The sequence below is a fragment of the Mobula hypostoma genome, chromosome 6, assembly GCF_963921235.1.
Source record: "Mobula hypostoma chromosome 6, sMobHyp1.1, whole genome shotgun sequence".
NCBI classification, from domain to species: domain Eukaryota; kingdom Metazoa; phylum Chordata; class Chondrichthyes; order Myliobatiformes; family Myliobatidae; genus Mobula; species Mobula hypostoma.
The window spans coordinates 90,809,609-90,832,347 of record NC_086102.1 but is presented as its reverse complement, the minus strand read 5'-3'; the positions used below and the strand labels follow the sequence as shown (position 1 = coordinate 90,832,347).

The window sequence follows — 22,739 nt, the reverse complement described above, 5'->3', positions numbered from 1 at the left end:
CTGAAGAATAAGACCTCCAAGTTACTAGACTCTTGATTACTCCTGGTACCACATGCTAGTCAGGACACAAATAGGATGATGGTACAGATGAATGAGTAGCTGAGGAAGTGCTGCAAGGAGTAGGGTTTCAGATTTTGGATCATCTTCTGGGGACAGTATGACCTGTACAAAATGGACAGGTTATACCTGAACCTGAGGGGTTGGATATCCTTGTGAGCAAGTTTGCTGGAGCTGTTGGGGAGAGTTTAAACTCAGTTGGCAGGAGGATGGAAACCAGAATGATAGGGTTGAGGATGGGGCAGTGGGTATACAAGTCCAGTGGCCTAGTTCTGCTCCTGTGTCTTATTGTTGGCACTCCACTCGACCAGCTGATTTATCTCACTCCTATGATTCTCTTCCTCGCCATGTGAGGCTAGTGGTGTCATTGCTGAATAGGTAGATGGGATTTGAGCTGTGCTTAGCCACATTTTTATGAGTCAAAGTAAAATAAAATTTATTGTCATATGTTACCATATATTACCTTGAGATTCATTTTCTTGCAACCATTTACAGGAAAATAAAGAAATACAATAGAATATATGAAAAAAATTTACAAAAATAAGGATTAACAAGCAACCAATGTGCAAAAGAAGACAAATTGTGCAAATAAAAGACAAATAAAACTGAGAACATGAGTGGTGGAGTCCTTGAAAGTGAGTCTATAGGTTATGGAATCAGTTCTGAGTTGTAGTGAGTAAAACTAGTTGTAGGGTAATAATTGTTCCTGAACCTGATGGTGTGGGACCTAAGGTTCCTGTACCTCTGGCTCGATGGTAGTAGCAAGAACAGAACATGGCCTGGAAGATGGTGGTGAGCTGCTTTCCTCAGCTACTGGAGTTCTTGAGGTGTGGAAAGACCCACACGTTTAGGGAAGAAAGTTCCAGGTTTTTTACCACAGCAATGGTGAAGGAATGGCGATATATGTCCAAACCAGGATGGTGTATGACTTGGAGTGCAGTTTCCAGGTGGTGGTGTTCCTATGCTTTTATTGCCCCTGTCCTTCCAGCTGGTTGACATCATGAGCTTGGAAAGGGCTGTCTAAAGGCTCTTGTGAGTAGATGCTACAAACTGCTGTTACTGTGCATCAGTGGTGGAGTGAGTAATGGTAGCGGATGGGATGCCTCTTAAGTGGGCTGCTATGTCCTGCCTGCGGTGTTGAGCTTCATGAGTTGTCTTCGAAGCTACACTGTAGCTCCCCAAGTTTATATCCCGTTATCCTTCAATCATAAGTAGGATAGGCTAATGGTGAAAAGTGCAGTCAAAAGACATGGGAATGGGCAGGAAGAGTACAGTGCAGTGAGGGACAATATATCAAAATGAGAACAGTGGTTGTTTGCCTATCTTCATTTATGGTGAAACCAGATTTCTCAAAAAAGGTAGTAATTCCATGGCACCTGAGCAAGTACCACTCCAGCTTAGAGCGGCATTGAAGTAGTATAGGCCTGCTTTGATCTCCTGAGTCAGGCAGCATTTCTGTCCCATTTTACTTTGCAAGAAATGACAGGAGATGGCTCCCTCATCAGATAGTAATCCGTGTTTGTCTGTCTGTGTGATGGCCTGTGGCGTTAGATTTGATTTGAGGCTCGCGGTACCATCTCAGACCAAAGGTAAGGCTGTGGGATATTTTCTTGTGCTGAGCCCAAGACTATGGTTGTCTTGCCCCTGATCTTTCTAGCTACCTTCTTCCTGTGCTGCTTAGTTTCAACATGGGCTTGTGGGGAATGGAAAAGGAGGGGTGGCAAGCCTGCTGTGAAGTCTCTGAACCCTGGCATCAGGACATTGAGGTTACTGTCCCTTTCTGAGCTATGTAAGCTACAGAATTACTAATAGGGCAGCACGGTGGCACAGCAGGCACGGCTGCGGTGTTACAGCATCAGAGAACCTGGTACATTCCTGACCTCCGGCACTGTCTGTGAGTTGAGTTTGCACGTTGCCCCTGTGACAGTTGCCTCCCAAAACCCAGAGGTATGCTGATGAGTTAAGCATTGCCCCTGATGTAAATGGATCAAAGATGGCTATGTGAGAGAGAATAAGCATGAGAGAAATGAGAACAAATATGAAACTGATGGGTGCTAGCATGAACCTGATAGGCTGAACGCTCCCTGTGTTGACATAAAGTCAGTACGACTTCCTGCAATGATGTGCAATAGTGGTCAGTTCCACATTAAAGCTTGAACCAGGGTGATAATTAGCACAGGATCATTGTCAGAGGGAAATGATGTTTGATAATAATGTCCATGTGGTGAGGAGCAGACAGAACACCACATTCCAGTGAACCAGGATGAGTAGCATTCCCTGCACAGTCCTCTTCAGTATATATAACATATACAGTATATAAGTAACTTCAGCCTCTTGTTTCTATATGACATGTGTGACATGCGCAGAACCCATCTACAGCTCCTCACTAATAAAGGAAACAAGCTGACCTTCCCCAAAGAAATGCTGTGCAGAACTCTGCCATGATTAAATATGTGTACACAAAGGTTCTACCACATTCAATTTATTGTTTTAACACTGGAGTGTTTTCTGCACCAGAATAATCTACATTTCAGGGAAAATAGTTGTCCATATAGAATTACAAGTCTCCCCCCTGGATATTGCTCAGTCTCCTGAAAAGGGAGCATTTGGCTCCATTGCTGGTCTGAAGTCAAATCTACTCAGACAGTCTACTTATTTTTCTGCACACATATGCGGTCGGGCATACATGTGTAAGCACAAAGAAACACACACACACAAACATGATATTTCCATCAGGAAGGGGAATGGAGTCCAAAAATGCCTTTCAAAACATTGTAAGGAGAGACATTTGGCTTTTAAGTATCCCTGCAGCGGATACCCTTAAATAGTTGACAACGGTGACATTAATGAGGCAATATTGAATAGACTATGTGGCAGTTTATAATGTTGCGAGAGGTAATATCAAATGTACTTTACACTGATGCTGGATCTGGAGTATTGAGGACTTGGCCATGTAATCTGATAGCTTTCAGCTTCTGCACAATGTAGGTGAGGTACTTGCTTGGCAGTTTCCAAAACCAATGAAATAATGGCCTGATGTTGGAGGGATTCAAGGAATCGCTTGAGGAGCTACTATTGATCCTTGGGATACTTTTGACCCTGACAGAAATTTCTGGCCTACTTCTAGCAAAGATAATAGGCACGAGTAAAATTCTTACATTAAAGTCTTACACACATCAATATCAGCACAAGTCATTTGTAAATTTGGATGCCCGATTCAAAACATTTGAATGTGGTTTACATTTTAAGTTCTTATACTCATACATACACACATGAACACCTTTGGACAACTGTTCTCTAGAGATCTTGCTGTAGCAACCCTTTGCCCTGTGTCTTCCTCTGGCCTGCATCTTCTAGTAGGTTATGTAACTGATGTGGATCAAGAACATACTGATTGACATCTGAACAAACAGTTATGTCTCTAGAGAACCCTGTGAGGCTAGTGCAGTTCTGCTCCATAAACCCTCCTGCTCCTCTTCTGGAAAACCTCAACCTCCCACACTTGATGCATTCCATCCATCTCATAGCCTTCACTTCTATACTCTGATGAATTCTCATCTTCTGGCGATCACTCCTCTGGTCACTGCCTTTTCCAAGGCACTTGGAAACTACTTCTGCCATGCTTGGGTGGGGTCACTTTAAGTAGACATTATCTCTGTTGGACCAGCTCCTGCCTCATTGAAGTGATTCACTGCTCATCACCATGATGCCACAAGTCCTTCTGTCAATTTGATAAACCACAAGCAATACTATACAAGGTCCATCAGTATATAAAGTATACAGTATAACGATACATATCTCCATTTTTGTCATGTTATAATGCTTGATGACACTCAGCCTTCACTTTTTGGGATCAGTCCAAGACGGATGCAAAGTTGGATTGCTCCAAGTGTCGAGCCGATTTGGTGAGATCGAGTACGGCTTCAGGCTGTGTGACCCAAGCATGCCAGGATCCAGGTCCTAGAGCAAGGCACTACTTAAATGCTGGCGCAGATAGACTGTAAAGTCCGAGTGTTGGGACAGAAGGTGTGGACCGGGCTGATTTTGTTCATTCCTCTCTCTGCCGGCTGTTATTTCTGCGAGTTTTGTGGCATTTTTGCCTTGCTAATATGGTGAACTGAGATCGAGGCTTGGGCTGTTCCGGGGAGCGGACATAAGGACTCAGTCTGGTTCAGAATGCTGTTATTTGCTTTTATTGCTTCCATGATGTGTTTTTTACCCCCTCTTTCTCTTCCCTCTTATGGTCTTTTTTAAAAAACTGGGTTCTTCGGGTTTCTTGCTTTGTGGCTGCCTGTAAGTAAACAAATCTCAAGGTTGTATAATTTATACATTCTTTGATAATAAATATTCTTTGAATCTTTGTTTCATTGGAACTGTCTGCCTGCCCAAGTGAATAATCCAGGTCTCCTAGCAGAAATGTATTCCAACATTCTGGCAAGCTACTGTGACAAGATTATTTTAATTGTTTTGGGATCATGTTGATTGTACACTTGATTCACCTTGACAACAGTGACTATACCTCAGAAATAATGCACTGTCTTATGAATTGTTGAGGGATTGCAAAGATCGGATAAGGTATTGCAAAATACATTTTGTCTTCTATCTAAAGTTTCTATCTTCACCTTGCAGAATTTAAATCTGAACAAAACCTTAAAGATCCTGAATTTATATTTCACTATTTCACAACAGGTCTTGGATCACTTTACAATCATCGCCATGCTTTCATGTGCAGATATTCTCATTCATTGGAGCTGTGTAATTGACAAGGTCATTATCTATTGCCTTTAGAAAGGCGGCGGTGCGTTTTCTTCCTGATCCGCTACAGGTGCAGATTGAAAATACTTATTCCTGAGTTATGTCTGTTCAAGATACTGAACATGAAGGAAAGGTGACTTGTAGGGAATCATGCAGTTTGCAGTGAGTGCCAGCCACCCTTTCAAGATGACAGAGGCTGAAAGTTTGGAAGTTGCTGTTGATAAAGCCTTGTGTTTTGCCACAGTGCACGTTGAAGAGGATATCCATTGCAGCCACAACAACATGCTGCTAGGAAGATAGTGAATGCTTAAGGTGGAAGATGGATATCTCGGTTGGACCTGTTCCTTCAGTTGTTGGAGCTGCACTCATCCATCAAGAGCAGAGAATTCTATCACAAGCTTGATTTTCATCTTTCCGATAATGGGAAAAGTTCTGGGGAAAATGGAATGTGAGTCACTTGCCCCAGCATAACACAAGCCTCTGACCTGTGACTGATCCAGTTAAATTGGTTGATTCGTAGATGAATGGTGATGGTAGTGAATCTGACATTTGTGATATCAGTGAATACTTGGAGACGGTCAGAGTCATTGGTGTGTTGCAGATATTATTTGCTTTATATAAGCCCAAATATTAATGCTGTCAAAGTCCTTGTTAATGACAGAGAGCCAAATGAGGAGGTGGAATTATACAGTTTTGATTTATTTTCTTTTTTTGTGGTCAGGTTAGACTTGAGTATTTTTAATTTTGTCAGGAAGGCAGCAGATAGTTGTAACTTACTGGAGATGTGGCTTGTCCTGAAGCTGAAGTCTTCAGCATAACAACGTGACATTGCCAGGGCCATTGTCGACATCCAGTACATTCTAGTCTATTTCGCTATTGCATGAAGTGAATCAAGCTAAAAACATTTGGACAGTTACACGGATAAGAAAGTTTAAAGGGATAGGAATAAAACATGGACAAATGGGGCTAGCTTAGAGGAGCATCTTGATTGGCCTGGACAAGTTGTGACATAGGTCCTGTTTCAGTTCTAAAAAACTCTATGATTCTTGTTGACTGAAGGCCCACTCAAGACCACCCTTGAAAGATCAATGCTTTGATTTGATCAATGCTTTGGTTTGATCAATGCTTTGGCATGATTAATCTTTGGTATGATCAATGCTTTGGTTTGATCACTGCTTTGGTATGATCAGTGCTTTGGTATGATCAATGCTTTGGTTTGATCAGTCTTTGGTTTGATCAATGCTTTGGTATGATCAATGCTTTGGTTTGATCAGTCTTTGGTTTGATCAATGCTTTGGTATGATCAATGCTTTGGTTTGATCACTGCTTTAGCATGATCAATGCTTTGGTATGATCAATCTTTGGTTTGATCAATGCTTTGGCATGATCAATGCTTTGGTTTGATCAATCTTTGGTATGATCAATGCTTTGGTTTGATCAGTCTTTGGTTTGATCAATGCTTTGGTATGATCAATCTTTGGTTTGATCAATGCTTTGGTATGATCAATCTTTGGTTTGATCAATGCTTTGGCATGATCAATGCTTTGGTTTGATCACTGCTTTGGCATGATCAATGCTTTGGTATGATCAATCTTTGGTTTGATCAATGCTTTGGTTTGATCAATCTTTGGTTTGATCACTGCTTTGGTTTGATCACTGCTTTGGTTTGATCACTGCTTTGGCATGATCAATGCTTTGGTATGATCAATGCTTTGGTTTGATCAATGCTTTGGCATGATCAATCTTTGGCATGATCAATGCTTTGGTATGATCAATGCTTTGGTTTCATCCCCTGTATGTGGGATTGATGAGCTTCACTAGTTCTGCAATCTTCAGTGGTAAGCCTCTTGCTGCTTCTGCTGTATACTTTTATTAAATTCTTCAGTTGGCTTGAAAATGTCTCTGTGAAGGATAGGCCATGCTTGAAAATGATTGATTGTTGTGCCATGAATTCTGCAGATTATGGCTCACTGGCCTTCGCAGATACCCAGAGTCTAACTGTCCGATCCATTCTGAATCTATCCCATTTAGAATGGAGGTGGTGCAATTATGAAGGGCTATTAGTGAGGAGGGGGTCAGATAGGTAATTTTTCTTATGTGGCTTCTTTCATAACCTGCTGCAGAGTTAAAATCGCCTTCAATACCTGCCTACCTCTATCAGTGACAGTGATATCACCCAAAACTAGGCAATTCACATTTGTGCCCTTGGTTTTCCCAGTGCTTCCTCCTTGTCACAGCAGAGAAATATAGGAACAGATTCACTGATGTTCTCAAGGCTCCTTGAAAAAGCCCAACATTGACTTCTGAGAATCTCTTGTCTCAACTGCTCAAAATGGAGAAGGAGCATTTAGATCAGCACAGAGGACTTCAGCCCTTGTGGAGGAGCACACAGAAGCCCAGTGTAAATGACAAGAGGAGTGTACTACTTCCCAAACTACTCACCACCTGTCCTGACAGTACTTTTGCTTCACCTGTGGCAGAACCTGCAATTCCTCCCTGGATTTCATCAGTCAGTTCCACACCTTCAAACCGGAATGGAAGTGTCGGCCTCAATTCTAAAGAACTGCATAAGGAGAAAAAAAGGAGGTTCTTTCTAATGAAAGAGGAATGGTGCATCACCTCAAGGAGGCACCTAACAGATGTCCTAAGCAGGAAGCTCGATCTGAGTAAATTCTGAGGACTTCTGTGATCACTCCCATCCTGACTATAAGCCACATTGCAGCCACCTCTGGGCGAAGGCACTGAAGGGGTCTGAGACAAAGTATGAATCTGTGAGTATTATTATGACAGACTCTTGCCAACTGGATTTGTTACCTAACAACACACAAAATGCTGGAGGAACTCAGCAGGCCAAGCAGTATCTATGAAAAAGAGTACAGTCAACAATTCCAGCTGAGACTCTTCAGTAGGGTCTTGACCCAAAACGTCGACTGTACTCGTTTCCATAGATGCTGTCTGGCCTGCTGAGTTCCTCCAGCGTTTTGTGTGTGTTGCTCAGATTTCCAGCATCTGCAGATTTTCTCTTGTTTGTTCCCTACCAGCTGGTTTTCTGCCATTTTGAACAGTAGACAAACCAGACAATGAAGGGGCAATCACCATTTCTGTGGGTCTGGAGTCACATATAGACCAGACTTCTAAAAAGTGATTAGTGAGTAGCTGCGTTTTTACCTGGAGCTTCATGGTCACCTCTCCTGATGTGTTCCTTTATAAATAACGGATCATTTATAAACTGCCTTCAAATCCACTAGCTACTGGGGTGCAATTTGAATTCATACCTCAGGAATGTTTGTCCTGGTGTCTCCAAAGCTGATCTGCCAACTTTGCTACCAGTCACTTTTAGTCTTTATGACCATGGCAGCCAATGCTGTACTGCAAGGTGAATTTCTATTGCTGGAGGCAGGAGTTTTCTGTCACCTAAAACATCTGCATTCTCTCGCTGGAAAATCCACCATCTTTAAAGTGTCAATGGGTATACTGGTTCTGGTAGCTTCAAGCAGTAAGCAGAAGTGTAAGGAACACTTACAGTAGGTTTCAGTAGGTACATTTAATGTCAGAGAAATGTAAACAATTTACATCCTGAAATTCTTTTTCTTCACAAACATCCACAAAACAGGGGAGTGCCCCAAAGAATGAATGACAGTTAAATGTTAGAACCCCAAAGCCCCCCCAACTCCCCCCCGCCTATGTACGAGCAACAACAAGGCAATGACCCCCCTCCCCCACCAGCAAAAAAAGCATCGGTGCCCCCCACCAAGTATTCAAGCATTCAGCAAAGCATCAGTAGAGACACAGACTTGCAGTACCCGATAGACTACTCGTTCACCGGTATTCAACATACCACAGGCTCTCTCTCTCCCTAATAAGGGGAAAAAGAGGTGTCCCCGTTTCACAGCAAGAGGGGAGACATAACAAAACAGCTCGCTGTTTATGGTGTTAAAGGTCTGTTGCGTCTCTTTTCCTGAACTCTGTGCCTCTGGGCACACAGCCACCAGTAAGTCCACTTCTTCTGATCTTCCTTGTTCTCCTGCGACATATCAGTCGCCTGCAGCAGCACCGGCCTTGAATCCACCCGCCTCCAGACCCACGAAAATCTGGCACCTTGAAGGCATGCTAGTCTTCTAGGCCGCGTCCTTGGCATATCGAAAAGCGGCCAGTCGTGAGGCCCTGAGAGCGGGTCCCATTCCCGCAAAGAACCAAAGTCAGGGTGTAACTCCAGGCCAGGGTCTTCAAAGAACCTTGAAAGGGTTCGACACCTCAAAAAGCACCTAATCTCAGACCCACCTTAAAGTAACATGCACTTTAGTTATATCAAGCAGTAGTAAATCAAGGCAACTGCACTTGCTGTGTTGTCTAGAAGATGTTTTGCCAGTCATCCGAGAGGTTTCTTCAGTTCCGATCCATGGCAGGTCATTTTCCAGCTTATAAACTCTGAGTTGGTTAAAGGTATAGCAATCACATGAGGGTTTTTAAAGAGTCGTGGAGATAATGAGAGGCAACACAGCAAGTCCAGTTGCTTTGATTTACTACTGCTTGATATACAATAACCTGGATGACTGAGAACCCTCACAGACATGCACATTAGTTCATTTCTAGACAACAAATCCCAATTTTGGAAGGACAGCACTGTTTGCAAGATGCCTCTCACTAATTTACTTTCTTGTGAAATGCATATTTAACTCACTCGTAAATGAATGTAGTTAGAAATACAAGTGACCTTCTCAACATCTAGAGCCAGAGTTTGCTCATTTCTCAACTCTTACCCATCTTTCAAAGTTCAAAGTAAATCTATTATCAATCTAAGTATATGTCACCAAGATTCATTTTTGCAGGCATTCACAGTACAACAATGAAATGCTATAGAACCAAAGAAAAAGTACATACTAAGGCTGACAGACAACCAATATGCAAAAGAAGACAAACTCTGCAAATCCTACAAATAAATAAATACTGAGAACATGAGTTGTAGAGTCTTTGAAAGTGAGTCCATAGGTTGTAGAATCAATTCAACCTAGAGGTGAGTGAAGTTCTATCTTCTAGTTCATGAACTATTCCTGAATCTGGTGGTGTGGGACCTAAGGCTCCTGTACCTCCATCCTGATGGCAGCAGCGAGAAAAGAGTATAGTCTAGATGGTGGAGATCCTTAATAGATGCTGCCTTCTTGTGGCAGTGCTCTTTGTAGATGTGCTCAATGGTGTGGAGGGCTTTTACTGTGATAGACTGTGCATCTCCACTGTGCATCTATCGAAGTTTGTCAAAGTTTCAGATTACATGCCGACTCCTCACAAACCTCCAAGAAAGTAGGGGTTCTGCTGTGCCTTTTTTGTAATGGCACTTACATGCTGGTCCCAGGACAGATCCTCTGAAATGATAATGCCAATGAATTTAAAGCTACTGACTCCTCTCCACCTCCGATCCCCTAATGAGAACTGGCTCATGGACCCCAGTTTCTTTCGCCTGTAGTAAATAATCAGCTCTTTGGTTTTGCTAATATTTTACTCCCTATCCCTTATATACTTACTCTGGAAAAAAATAAGATTATTTTTACTATTGAAACGTTCAAATGAACCACAGATTTTTAGGAAATAAGTTTCTAATTTTCATGGAGGCTTGTAATGGCGAAGAATCTAGAAATGATGGGTATGGGAATTTTCTAATTGGAGAGAAGCTACAGGAGTGGAGAGCTTTAGTGTTCCATAAATATAATTCTGTCAGAATTAATAGACAGGTACAGAACAAAGTAATTAAGTACACTAAACTGAATTACTTATAATGTAGCAAAATGTTCCAGAAACTCCACAAGAAGCATTATCAGGCAACATTTGGCACTGATCCCATCAAGCAGATACTGGGACAGATGTAAAAAGCTTAAAATTTACTATACTGCATATAGTGTTGGGTAATATTGGTCTTGGGAGAGTTCAGTATTAATTCATTCTAATGACGCTGGAGCTGAAGTTAAATTATAGGAACGTAGACTGGATATCTTCCCTTAGCAGAGGAGATTAAGGATTAATCTTTATCTGAGCTCTTCAAAGGATTTGATAGGGTAGACAGAAATTATTTCTTTTGGTGAACAGTTAAGCTTATTTAAACCAAAGCCAGAAGGTTAAAATTGGATTTCTTTGCACAATATGAGGTTGCATTAAAGGGTAATATACATAAAAATATGGTAAAATAAATATAGGAGTGGAAGTTCCATATTTTATGTTTTTGTTTCAAGTCCATGCTTTTTGCATAATCACTACTCTAAGAGTCTATTTTAGATAGATACATGGATGAGAAGGGTTTTGAAAGAAATGGGACAAATGTGGAGAAATAGGATTAGCCCTTGATGTGAATCTTGGTCTGCATGTATGTGTTGGGCTGAAGGACCCTGTTTCCATGCTCTTTTACTTTATGACTCATAGGGTACAGTGATAACTAGACACTGGAAATCTGTCTGAGCTAAGTATATTTGTCATGTAAATATCATGTTCCCTTTAGAGTTCTGTTGTGCTGCTACCTCTGTATCCTTCACCTTTTTTAAGTCTGAATCTCCCTCTTCATCTACTCCCTGTTCTATAGCCTAAACCTTCCCTCCTAGGAGTAATCTGTTTCCAAAAGTAGGTAAAAAATAGAAACAAAGAAATGGCAAAACTCACAGAGGTAAAATTCCATGGCCCACACATGTCCCCTTGGTATCTGCAAGATGGAAGCAGGTTATCCAACTAGTGACCCCAGCGGTCCATGAAATTCAGGCTGCTTCCCTCACAACTGTGGGGCGGCAAAAAGAGGCAGAAATTGGAGAGTTTCTGAAACCACAGCTGCTTGTCTTCCTTAATGAGCTCAATGACCAGGGGCCAGGCTGCACGGTTCTCAGTGAGAAGCCCCAGTCGCTGTCCCACATAGTACAGGTCACTTTTGGTCAACTGGTAGAAAAGGATTGGGTTATTGTTGCATATGATGAGAGCTGGTTTATTGAGCTCCTTTGTCTAGTCCATGTGAAATCGGGTGTGGGACGGGAAAGAAAGCAGATAGGGGAACCAGTTGGAGGACCATGAGACTAGGAACCCCAACGAGGTGCAAAAGGCCAAAAACCAAACAATTCTGCGGTAGAACCCTGAGGAGGCATTGATCATAATGTGATTAAATCTATAATGCAATTTGAGAGGGAGAAACATTACTCAGATGTATCGCAATGGAAGAAAGGGAATTACAGAGGCATGAGAGAGGAGCTAGCCCAGGTGGATTGGAGGAGGGTACTGGTGGGGATGACAGCAGAGCAGAGATGGCTGAAGTTTCTGGGAATAATTCACAAGGACCAGATAGATATATCCCACAGAGGAAGTTCTCAAATGGCAGGGGTAGGCAACTGTGGCTGACAAAGGACATTAGGGACTGCATAAAAGCTAAAGAAAGGGCATATAAGGTAGCAAAAGTGAGTGGGAAATTGGATGATTGAGATGCTTTTAAAATCCAACAAAAGGCAACTAAAAATGCTATAAGAAGGGAAAAGATGAAATATGAGGGCAGACTAGCCAGTAATATAAAGCGGGATACCAAATGTTTTTTCAGTGATATGAAGAGTAAAAGGGAGGTGGGAGTTGATATTGGACCACTGGAAAATGATGCTGGTGAAAATGGCAGATGAATTTAATGTGTACTTTGCATCTGTCTTCACTGTGGAAGACACTAGCAGTGTGCCAGAGGTCTGTGAGTGACAGGAAGTAGGAGTGGGTGCCATTGCTTTTACAAAGGAAAAAGTGCTAAGCAAACTCAAAGGCTTTAAGATAGATAAGTCTCTTGGACCAGATGGACTACATCCGACAGACCTGAGAGAGGTTGCTAAAGAGATAACAGTTGCATTGGTCATGATCTTTCAAGAATCACTTGATTCTGGCATGGTCCTGGAGGACTGGAAGATTGCAAATATCACTCTGCTCTTTAAGAAGGGAGGAAGGCAAAGTAAAGGAAATTATAGGCCAGTTAGCCTAACCGCAGTGGTTGGGAAAGTGTTGAAGTCTATTATTAAGGATGAGGTTTCGAGGTACTTGGAGACAAGTGATAAAATAAGCCAAAATCAACATGGTTTCTGTAAAGGGAAATCTTGCCTGACATACCTGCTACAGCTCTTCTAGGAAGTAACAAGCAGGCTGGACAAAGGAAAGGCAGTAGATGCCATTTACTTGGATTGTCAGAAGGTGTTTGATAATGTGTTACACACGAGGCTGCTTAAAAAGCTAAAGTCCTATGGCAACACACAAAAATGCTGGAGGAACTCAACAGCCCAGGGAGTATCTATGGAAAAAAGTACAGTTGATGTTATGGGCCGAAACCCTTAGGCAGAACTGTGACGTTACAGGAAAGATACTGGCACGGATAGAGGAATGGCTGACAGGCAGGAGGCGTTGAGTAGAGTAAAAGGGGCTTTTTCTGGTTTGCTGCTGGTGACTAGTGGTGTTCCTCAGGGGTCAATATTGGGACTACTGCTTCTTACATTGTTTGTTAATGACTTGGATAATGGAATCGATGGCTTTGTGGCAAAGTTTGTGGATGATACGAAGATAGGTGGAGGGGTAGGTAGTGCTGAGGAAGCAACACGATTGTAGCAGGACTTAGACAAATTGGAAGAATGGGCAAAAAAGTGGCAGATGGAATACAGTGTTGGGAAATGTACGATAATGCATTTTGGTAAAAGGGACCATAGTGCGGCCTATTATCTAAATGGGGAGAAGGTTCAAACATCAGAGGTGCAGAGGAACTTAGGAGTCCTCATGCCAGACTCCCAGAAAGTTAATTTACAGGTTGTTAAAGAAGGCAAATACAGTGTTGGCATTTATTTCAAGGGGAATGGAATATAGAAGCAAGGCCTTGATAAGACACTAGTCAAGCCGCACTTGGAGTATTGTCAACAGTTTTGGGCCCCATATCTCAAGACTATGTGTTGTCATTGGAGAGAATTTGGAAGAGGCTCACAAGGATAATTCCGGAATGAAGGGGTTAACATATAAGGAGCTTTTGGTAGCTTTGGGCCTGTACTCACTGGAATTTATAAGAATGCGGGGGATATCATTGAAACCTACCGAATGTTGGAAGGACCAGATAGGGTCAATGTGGAGAGGATGTTTCTTCTGGTGGAGGTATCCAGAACTAGAGGGCACAGCCTCAAAATTAAGGAGTGACCCTTTAGAACAGAGGTAAGGAGGAATATTTTTAGCCAGAGAGTAGTGAATCTGTGGAATGCTCTGCCACAGTCTGTGGTGGAGGGCAAATCCATGTTATATTTACGGTGGAAGTTGACCGTTTCCTGATTGGTCAGGGCATCAATGGATATGGCAAGAAGACAGGTGTATGGGGTTGAGTGGGATCCAGGATCAGCCATGATGGAATGGTGGAGCAGACTTGATGGGCTCCTATGTCTTATGGTCCTATCCCTATCTTCCTCTCCCTTCCCATCTTTTGCATTCCTCATCAATCACTAGTGCAGTCTTCACCCTCACCCCTCATCACCCCCTCCAATTTATAAGCCAACCCACTCCATCCAGTCAACTCCCCCCATCTCAGTGACAAGCGCAAACCTGCCCCTTCTCCCCAAACTAACTATACCTTGATTCTCTACCATCCCCTCTCAGTTGCTCGGCTGATCCTTCTCAACCTCTCACCACCCTTCTATTCCCCTAGTTGGCTGGAGCACCCTCACCAACCGTCTCCAACTTCACCCAAATTCTGAGGCCAATCACCCACCTCAGCACCTACCCCACTTTCTGTGAGAGGCTGCAGTGGCAAAGGATTTTAGCTTTTACATTGTAGAATATTGCAGCAATATCCTCTTGAACAAAGTGCTCGTTGGTTCTCCTTCACTGCTGAATTCAAGTGCCTTTGCAGATGCCACCAATCCACAAAGAACAGTGGAAAGTGGAAATCCTCTCCCCAAATTATTGCTGCAGACAGAGGCCCATTGCCTTTCAGTAGGTTTCAAAGGATATTGAGTAAAAGCAAGTAAATGGAGTTCAGCTGTAGTTCAGCTAAATGAGTAGTGGTGGTAGGTTTTGTGTGATCAGTTCTCTGTTGGTACATGGACCCTTAGCTGTATGATTTCCCCTTGTGCGTGCGTTCACACATACATACCAGTGCGTCTGCGTGCTTCTCTGTATATGTATGTGCATGTTTTCAGTTTATAATATTTATATTTGTATGTGTGTGTTTCTCCATATGTGCTTCTGTTTCCATGTGTTTATGGGTGCAGATATACATACGTGTGTAGTTTTGTGTCTCTGTGTGTGCTGATTGCATTTTGGATCCACAGTTCAGCATTTTAAATGATCACAAGTGTAATACCAAGGTTTGGAAATGGGGCATGAGAGTAATCAATTCCTTTCAGGATGTTGGATGTGGATTGGGTGCCAGCAGAGGTGTGGACTGCCAGATAGGTCCAGCTGAAATAGTTCTGTTCAACAAAAACACGAAATTGTGAATTGAACTTGACATTGATATTATCCAAAGATCTGCAAGAAATGGGAGTGGGCTAGCAACTCAAAATTTTGCAAAGAGCCAAATGTTATCTGAGACTCCCTTACATGAAGTAACATTTAGTGTCTTTATTGAATTTGTTTGACTGCTTCTGCATCACATCATGCATTTTGAAGATTAATGGAAGCTTTCCATTTTAAATTTTCTCCTGACTACAGATATGTGCCTTTCATAAATTAATTCTGTAAGATACCTCTTTTTGGTTCTTGTACCCTCATTTTTGGTGACTTGCTATTCAATACTCCCCAAATGCCTTTTTCCCCTTATTTCCCACAAATTACAGTGAGAATTTCTCAAACTGTTTCCCAAAGTGGATAACTCAGGTTTTCTCCATTAACTGATCTTCTGCCAAGCTGAATCTTCCTGCTTGAATCTACACAAGTTACTGCCCTTTAAAACTTAGAATCATCTGAAAATTTGCTTCCACAAAACTTCATTCCTTCATAAAGGCTGTAATGCAAATCCTTGCAGAATATTATATGTCATGTCCCACCTAATCTTCTCTTTAACCCTACTCTCTGTCTCCAGTTTCCTAACTATTTACCAACTTATATTGCAAGGTTATATCCATTTTTCCCCGTAATATCTTCTGTAGTACCTGATAAGATATCTGATTGTGATAAGACCATTAGAGGTAGGAGCAGAATTCATTTGGCCCATTGAGTCTGCTCCGCCATTTCATCATGGCTAATCCCTTTTTCCTCTCAGCCCCAGTCTCCTGCCTTCTTCTCCATATCCCTTCATGTTCTGACTAATCAAGAATCTATCAATCTCTGCCATAAATATACCCAATGACTTGGTCTCCACAGCTGCCTATGGTAATGAATTCCACAGATTCCCCCCTCTCTGGGTAAAGGAATTCCTCCTCATCTCCATTCTAAATGGATGTCCCTCTATTCTGATGCTGTGTCCTATGGTCTTGGACTCCCCCACTATTGAAAATATCCTCTCCACATCCACTCTATTAAGGCTATTCAACATTTAATAGGTTTCAATGAGATCCCCACCCCCATTTTTCTGAATTCCAGTAATTACAGGCCTAGAGCCATCAAACACTCTTCATTTGACAAGCCTTTCACTCCCAGAATCATTTTCATGAACTTCCTTTGTACCCTTTCTAATATCAACACATCCTTTCTAAGATAGGGGCTCAAAACTGTTCACAATACTCCAAGTGAGGCCTCACCAGTGCCTTATAAAGTCTCAGTATTACATCCTTGCTTTTATATTCTGGTCCCGTAGAAGCTCATGGCATAATATAACCATTTCAGAAAACGTTTAATATGTAACCTCGGTACAGCCTAAGCAGGGACACATCTTCCCTCAGTTAGATAGTAAACAACAAGGTGGGTTCAGACCTTTCTACCCTTTGGGTCTTTTCTCACAGTTTAAATTACAGGAGTGCATCTTGTTCTTTTTCTGGATTTCCTGCACGTAAAACATTCTGAAAATGTAACATCTGATTGGGTCACAAAAGGCTGATTATTCCTCAAAATGGTACTTTGCAAATTAATGACAGCATTTCTTCCTTTTTATGTTTCCTCCTGAATGCAGTTGTATGCCCATTATAATTAGAGCTTGCAAGTTGTACTTTGTTCCTATCAATATATTAGTCTATGATTATTAATGAAGTCTTAAATACACAAAATAATTTTCTCCCTTGCACAAATGTCAGCCTTCCATTGTGAGAAAAGTCATCAAAATTGTCTTACTGAAATTTGATTTTGATATTCCAGGTTATCTTCAGTAACTAAGACTGTAACGTCTTGCTCCTGTCTACACAATCTTCATGTCCTCATCACCTGTTTCCTCATTCCTTGCTGGTTTTGTCCATCACAGTACAGAATGTCAGAATCATCTGACTCAAGTCCAAAGTAATATTCAAGGTTTTCTCTCCTGAGAGTATTAGTAATTGAGATGCTGGCCTCTTTTTATAATTTCTTCTTGCCTCTAAATGTCACATCATGAATGATTCACAAGTTACACTGTCCTGCATCTTCTACAGACACTTAGCCCTGAGTCTGCAATACTTGTCAGCAAGATTCAAAACGTGGAACCTTCCTGACAAGCAATCTGTGGTTCTCTTAGCATCTCCTCTTGTCCTTTCTTAAAATAAAAAGGACTTAAGATATCAGTGTTATTTTTAAACAGTGATCCTTTGGATGGAAAAGAATTAGAGCTCATATCGCAGGTCAAACCATAAGACCATAATGTTAGGAGCAGACTTAGGCCATTCAGCCTATCTGGTTTACTCCCATCATTTCATCATGGGTGTTCCGCTTTCCTTTTCAACCCCATTCTCCTGCTGTCTCCCTATGACCTTTAACGCCTTGACAAATCAAGAACATATCAACCTCTGCCTTAAATACATCCAGTGGCCTGGCCTCCACAGCCACCTGTGGCCATGAATTCCACAGATTCACCACCCTCTGGCTAAAAAAAATTCCTCCTCATCTCTGTTCAAAATGGATGACTCTCTATTTTGAGGCTGTGGCCTCTGGTCCTAGACTCCCCAATTTCAGGAAGCATCCTCTCCACACCCACTCATTTAGACTTTTCAATATTCAATAGGCTTCAATGAGATTCCCCCCTAATTCGTCTGGATTCCAGTGAGTACAGATCCAGAGCTATCAAATGTTCCTCATTCAATAACCCTTTCATTCCTGGAATCATTCTTGTGAACCTCCTCTGGACCCTCTCCAATGTCAGCACATCCTTTCTTCAGTAAGGGGCCCAAAACTGCTGACAGTACTCCAAGCGAAGCCTCAACAGTGCTTTATAAAGCCTCAGCATTACATCCTTGTTTTTATGTTCTAGTCTTCTTGAAATGAATGCTAACATTGCATTTGCCTTCCTCTCCACAGACTCAACCTGAAAGTTAACCTTTAGGGAATCCTGCACAAAGATTCAAAAGTCCCTTTGCACCTCAGAGTTTTGAATTTTCTGCCCTTTTATAAGATAGTTCATGCTTTTTCTTCTTCTGCCAAAGTGTAGAGCCATACACTTCCCGACACTGTATTCCATCTGCCACTTCTTTGCCTATTTTCCTAATCTCGCTAAGACCTTAATCAGCCTCCCTGCTTCCTCAACACTACCTGACCCTCCACCTATTTTCATATCATCCTCAAACTTGGCCACAAAGCCATCAATACAGATCATTGACATATAACGTAAAAAAGAAGCGGTCCCAATACCAAGCCTTGTGGAACACCACTAGGCTTGGCCAAACGCACACGCACCAGCTGCCTTTCACTCAGTGATGTTTCAGACCACCCCTGAAAATACAATACCTTCTAGAGTTTCATTGTAAGAGTAGATTGTGACAAACAACTCCTTATACAAAGAGTCACTAAGCACAAGTTAGGGTTCTGAGCTTCAACCAGAATGTTGTGCTACCATTTGCTGAAAATCCACAATCAGATTTTCCCTTCACAGCTATCTGTATATAACGTCTTATTTGGCTTGTCCAGTTAGACGAGCTTTATATTTTAATGAGGAACTACCGGATTCAACTTCAGATTACAGCTTGGCTGACATGACCTTGTCAAGAATGTGTCTTCAGAGGTCCAAGGATGCCTTGTGCTAAAGGGGTAAATGCAATAACAACTGTTTGCATGGAAGAGGGACCTAGTGATGGGGTAGATGAATGTACCTGTTATTGTCCTCACCCTCTTTGCCAGCATTGCTCGCTCCTCTGCTCTTTTCCCACTCTTGCTTAACCTTTGCTAATGAAGCATGGAGGAATTAAGGGGCTTTTGCTCTTGACTTTGGTAGTTCAGAAATGGGGCACAGATGAAGTTGCTTCTTGGCTGGAGCTGCTCAGCTTGGGAGAATACAAAGAACGCTTCATCCGTCATGACATCCGAGGTTCTGAGCTATTGCACCTGGAAAGGCGTGATCTGAAGGTACTTCCTTTAACGACTGTTCTGCTATATTTTCCCCTTGCGTTTGTGCCCTTCCCTCCATCCCCACCACCCTTCCCTTGCCCTCCCTCACCCCTGCAACTCTTCCTTTTCTGTTCTCTGCTCTGCTTTGGCTTGGCTTGCTGTATTCAGTCATCTGATGTAACTAATTGAGTTCAGCAAAACAGATGGTCAGTGATGTTGGTATTTGCATGTAAAACAGCTGAACAAGGCATTTTATACATCTTACCTGAAAGTACTTTGTACTCCACATTATATGTGTAAGAAATTCATCAAATGTCCTATAGTGATATTCCATTTAATGGGGCATAGAAGAAGAAAATGTGTTTATTCTGCTGTGTGTTTTACCTGTTGTCTGTACTTTCCCTACCTCTCACTCTCCTTTTGTTTTGTAGTCTCTCATCCCCTGACTGTGTCCACAATACCTGCTGTGTCTGCCTGAATGGTCAGGAGTCGCTGGTACATTTACAGGAGAAAGTCATCATGATAGAACGTCTTGGGCTATTTTCCCATATTGAAATTAAATAATGCTTCTCTATCTAAGATGCACTATGCAGATTTTTAGCGAGAGATTTAATGTCTGCCATACAAGCCAAAAAAATCAATTGATCTTTTTAAATTAATATATGTAAAATTCAATTGAATTTACAGCAAGAATTCTATGTCCCAACCTTGCAAAATGATTCTCCAAACAAATCTTCTCACCTCTCCATCTAATTCCACTAATATACTTCCATAATTTTCTCCCTTCCTTGCCTCCAACTTCTTTAACACATCTAAACTTGTATAGCAAATTCCAACCACCAGTCACTGAATTTCTCACTAGATTTATTAGTGATGCTTTTCTACATATAACTTCTGTTTCAACACTCACTAAAGTTGGAAAGATTTCTACAAACTATCAAATCCCTTTGTAAATTTTAAAGACCTCTAAGGTTAAAAAATGCCTCTGCTGCTTCTCTTGTTATTAACTCTAGCATCAACTTATTCTTAATACAGCCCTTGTGAATTTTCACATCATCAGGGTTCTTTAGGAACCTAATTCATTAACTGAGAGAAAATTATCGATGACATTATGCCAGTTGGAAGTCATATAACTTTTGACTCATACATCCAATTTATTTTGAAAACAATATACACTCAGTGGTACTTTTATTAGGTACACCTGTACAACTGCTCATTAATGCAAATATCTAATTAGCCAATTAGCCATCAAGTGGCAGTAACTCAGTGCTTAAAAACATGCAAACATGGCCAACAGATTCGGTTAATGTTCAGGCCAAACATCAGAATGGGGAAGAAATGTGATCTAAGTGACTTTGACTATGGAATGATTATTGGTGCCAAACAGAGTGGTTTGAATGTCTCAGAAACTGCTGATCTCCTGGGATTTTCAGGTACAACAGTCTCTAGAGTTTCACAGAGAATGGTGCAGGAAACAAAATAACATCCAGTGAACAGCATAAGTGAAAGGCCAAAAGAAAATTGCTAGCTAGCCTGGTTCAAGTTGACAGGAAGGTGATTATAACTCAAATAACCCTGTGTTACAACAGTGGTGTGCACAGGAGCATCTCTAAATGTACAACACATCAAACTACTACTGCAGTAGAAGACCACAAACGTGCACTCTGTGGTCACTTTATTAGGAAAAGGAGGTAATTAATAAAGAGACCACTGAGTCTATAGTCAAAGAGCAGAAAAACTGCAAAAAAAAACCTCTCCCAATGAAAAGAATATTTTTTCCAGAGGAACAGTTGTACATTTAATGCAGAGGCTGATAGATTCTTGATCGGTCAGGGCATGAAGGGATATGGCTGAAGGTATAAGATTGGGGATAGGAGGAAAAATGGATCAGCCATGATGAAATGGCAGAGCAGACTCAATGGGCCAAATGGCCTAATTCTGCTCCTATATCTTATGGTGGTTGGAGTCCTACCTCACGTAAAGGAAGACAGTTGTGATTGTTGGAGGTTAACTGCTCCCTCCCTCCCCAAGTTATCAATGAAAGTACCCTTAGGACAGTGTCCTATCATAGATGCATGTGATAGATATATCCAAATGAAAAGGGGAAGACAGGAGGGTGGGGGGGGGGAGGAAGGAAAGGAAATGGTGTTAGAAGCTGTGAGGTGATAGGTGTAAGAGGCAAAGAGCTGAAGAAATCTAATGGGAGAAAACAGTAGATCGTGGTATATAAGAAAGAAAGTGAGGAACCAGAGGGAGGAAGGTGAAGGTCGTGAGGGCAGGGAGGAGAAAGAGAACTAAAATAGGTGCCACAAGGATAAGAGAAAACAAAAAGTAGTGTGAGAACAGAGAACAGAAGTTACAAAAATCAATTCTGATGCAGTCAGGTTGAAGACTACCACAACAGAATACGAGGTATTGCTGCTCTCTGTGTTGGGTTCAGTGTAGCAGTGGACGAGGCGGGGTCAAACATGCAAGTATTGGAGTTAAAATGGCTGGTCACCTGGAGATCTTCACTCTTGTGATGGATGGAGCAAAGGTGCTTGATGAAGTGATCCCCTGTCTGTGTTGAATCTCACTGATGCAGAGGAGACCACTCGTGATGACATTGATGTATTCACATGTGAAGTACAGCTTCACCTGGAAGGAATGTTCAGGGCTCTCCCACTCCCTCCCAATTTATTCTGGCTTCTGCTCTCTTCCTTTCCAATTCTGATGAAAGGTCTTGGCCCAATCTGTCAGCTGCATATTTTCTTCCATAGCTGCTGCCTGACTTGCTGTGTTGCTCCAGCATTTTGTGTGCGTTCGCTAAAAATTTACTAACCTCAGATTTAAACTTGAGACTTGACCCACTTAGCTAACATTTATGGAATGGAGTTCCAAATATCTGCCACCTTTTCTGAGTAGAAGTGTTTCCCAGACAACACTGAAAAAATCTTTTTAGAGAATCTTTAGGGAAACTATTTTGGCTGTTCAGGGGAGTTGAATAGCTTCTCTCTATTGTATTATTTACCCTAACAATGAAAACTTCACTCAAATGCCTCTTTAACCTTCTCAAATCTATTCCTCACAATAATCTCTTCTTGTAATGGAACCACTGGAGGGAAATGCTACTTTGTGAAGATTTCAGTGTATGTTCTGCAAGACCAATATATCCTCATATATTCAGTATTTTCTTCATACAGTACTGTGCAAAACCTTTGGCACACTTATATAGTTAGGGTGCCTAAGACTTTTGCACAGTACTGTATTTATCAATGTGAAGCGGAAAGCAAGTTTGGAGCAAAGGATGATGGAAATGGTGAGGGTGGAGCACAGCGGGAGGAGTGTGGTACGGGTAGCAGAGATGGAGTGCCATGAATGGGATGGGGGGGTTGGTGGCATGGGTGTAGACACACTCAGCCCTGAGCGACCAGGCAAGATCATTTGACAATTGGCTTATTGATCATTAAAGAATGTCTCTGTGGTGCTTCCCACTCTCACCCCTCTTCCTTTCCCTTTTTCCAACCATGATTCCCCTTTCCCTGCCCCCT

General features: G+C 41.8%; 1 protein-coding gene across 4 annotated transcripts in view; it reads left to right on the top strand.

The window, feature by feature from the left end:
• The window catches only part of dgkh (diacylglycerol kinase, eta), a 502,553-nt gene that overhangs the window by 458,662 nt on the left and 21,152 nt on the right, over positions 1-22,739 (top strand). For 3 of the 4 annotated variants that reach the window (XM_063051189.1, XM_063051190.1, XM_063051188.1), the window contains one exon: positions 19,097-19,227. The exons of the other annotated variant lie outside the window; for it this stretch is intronic. In XM_063051189.1, coding sequence (XP_062907259.1) covers positions 19,097-19,227 — 131 coding nt within the window. The remainder of the gene's footprint in view (positions 1-19,096; positions 19,228-22,739) is intronic. 4 annotated transcript variants of the gene reach the window in all.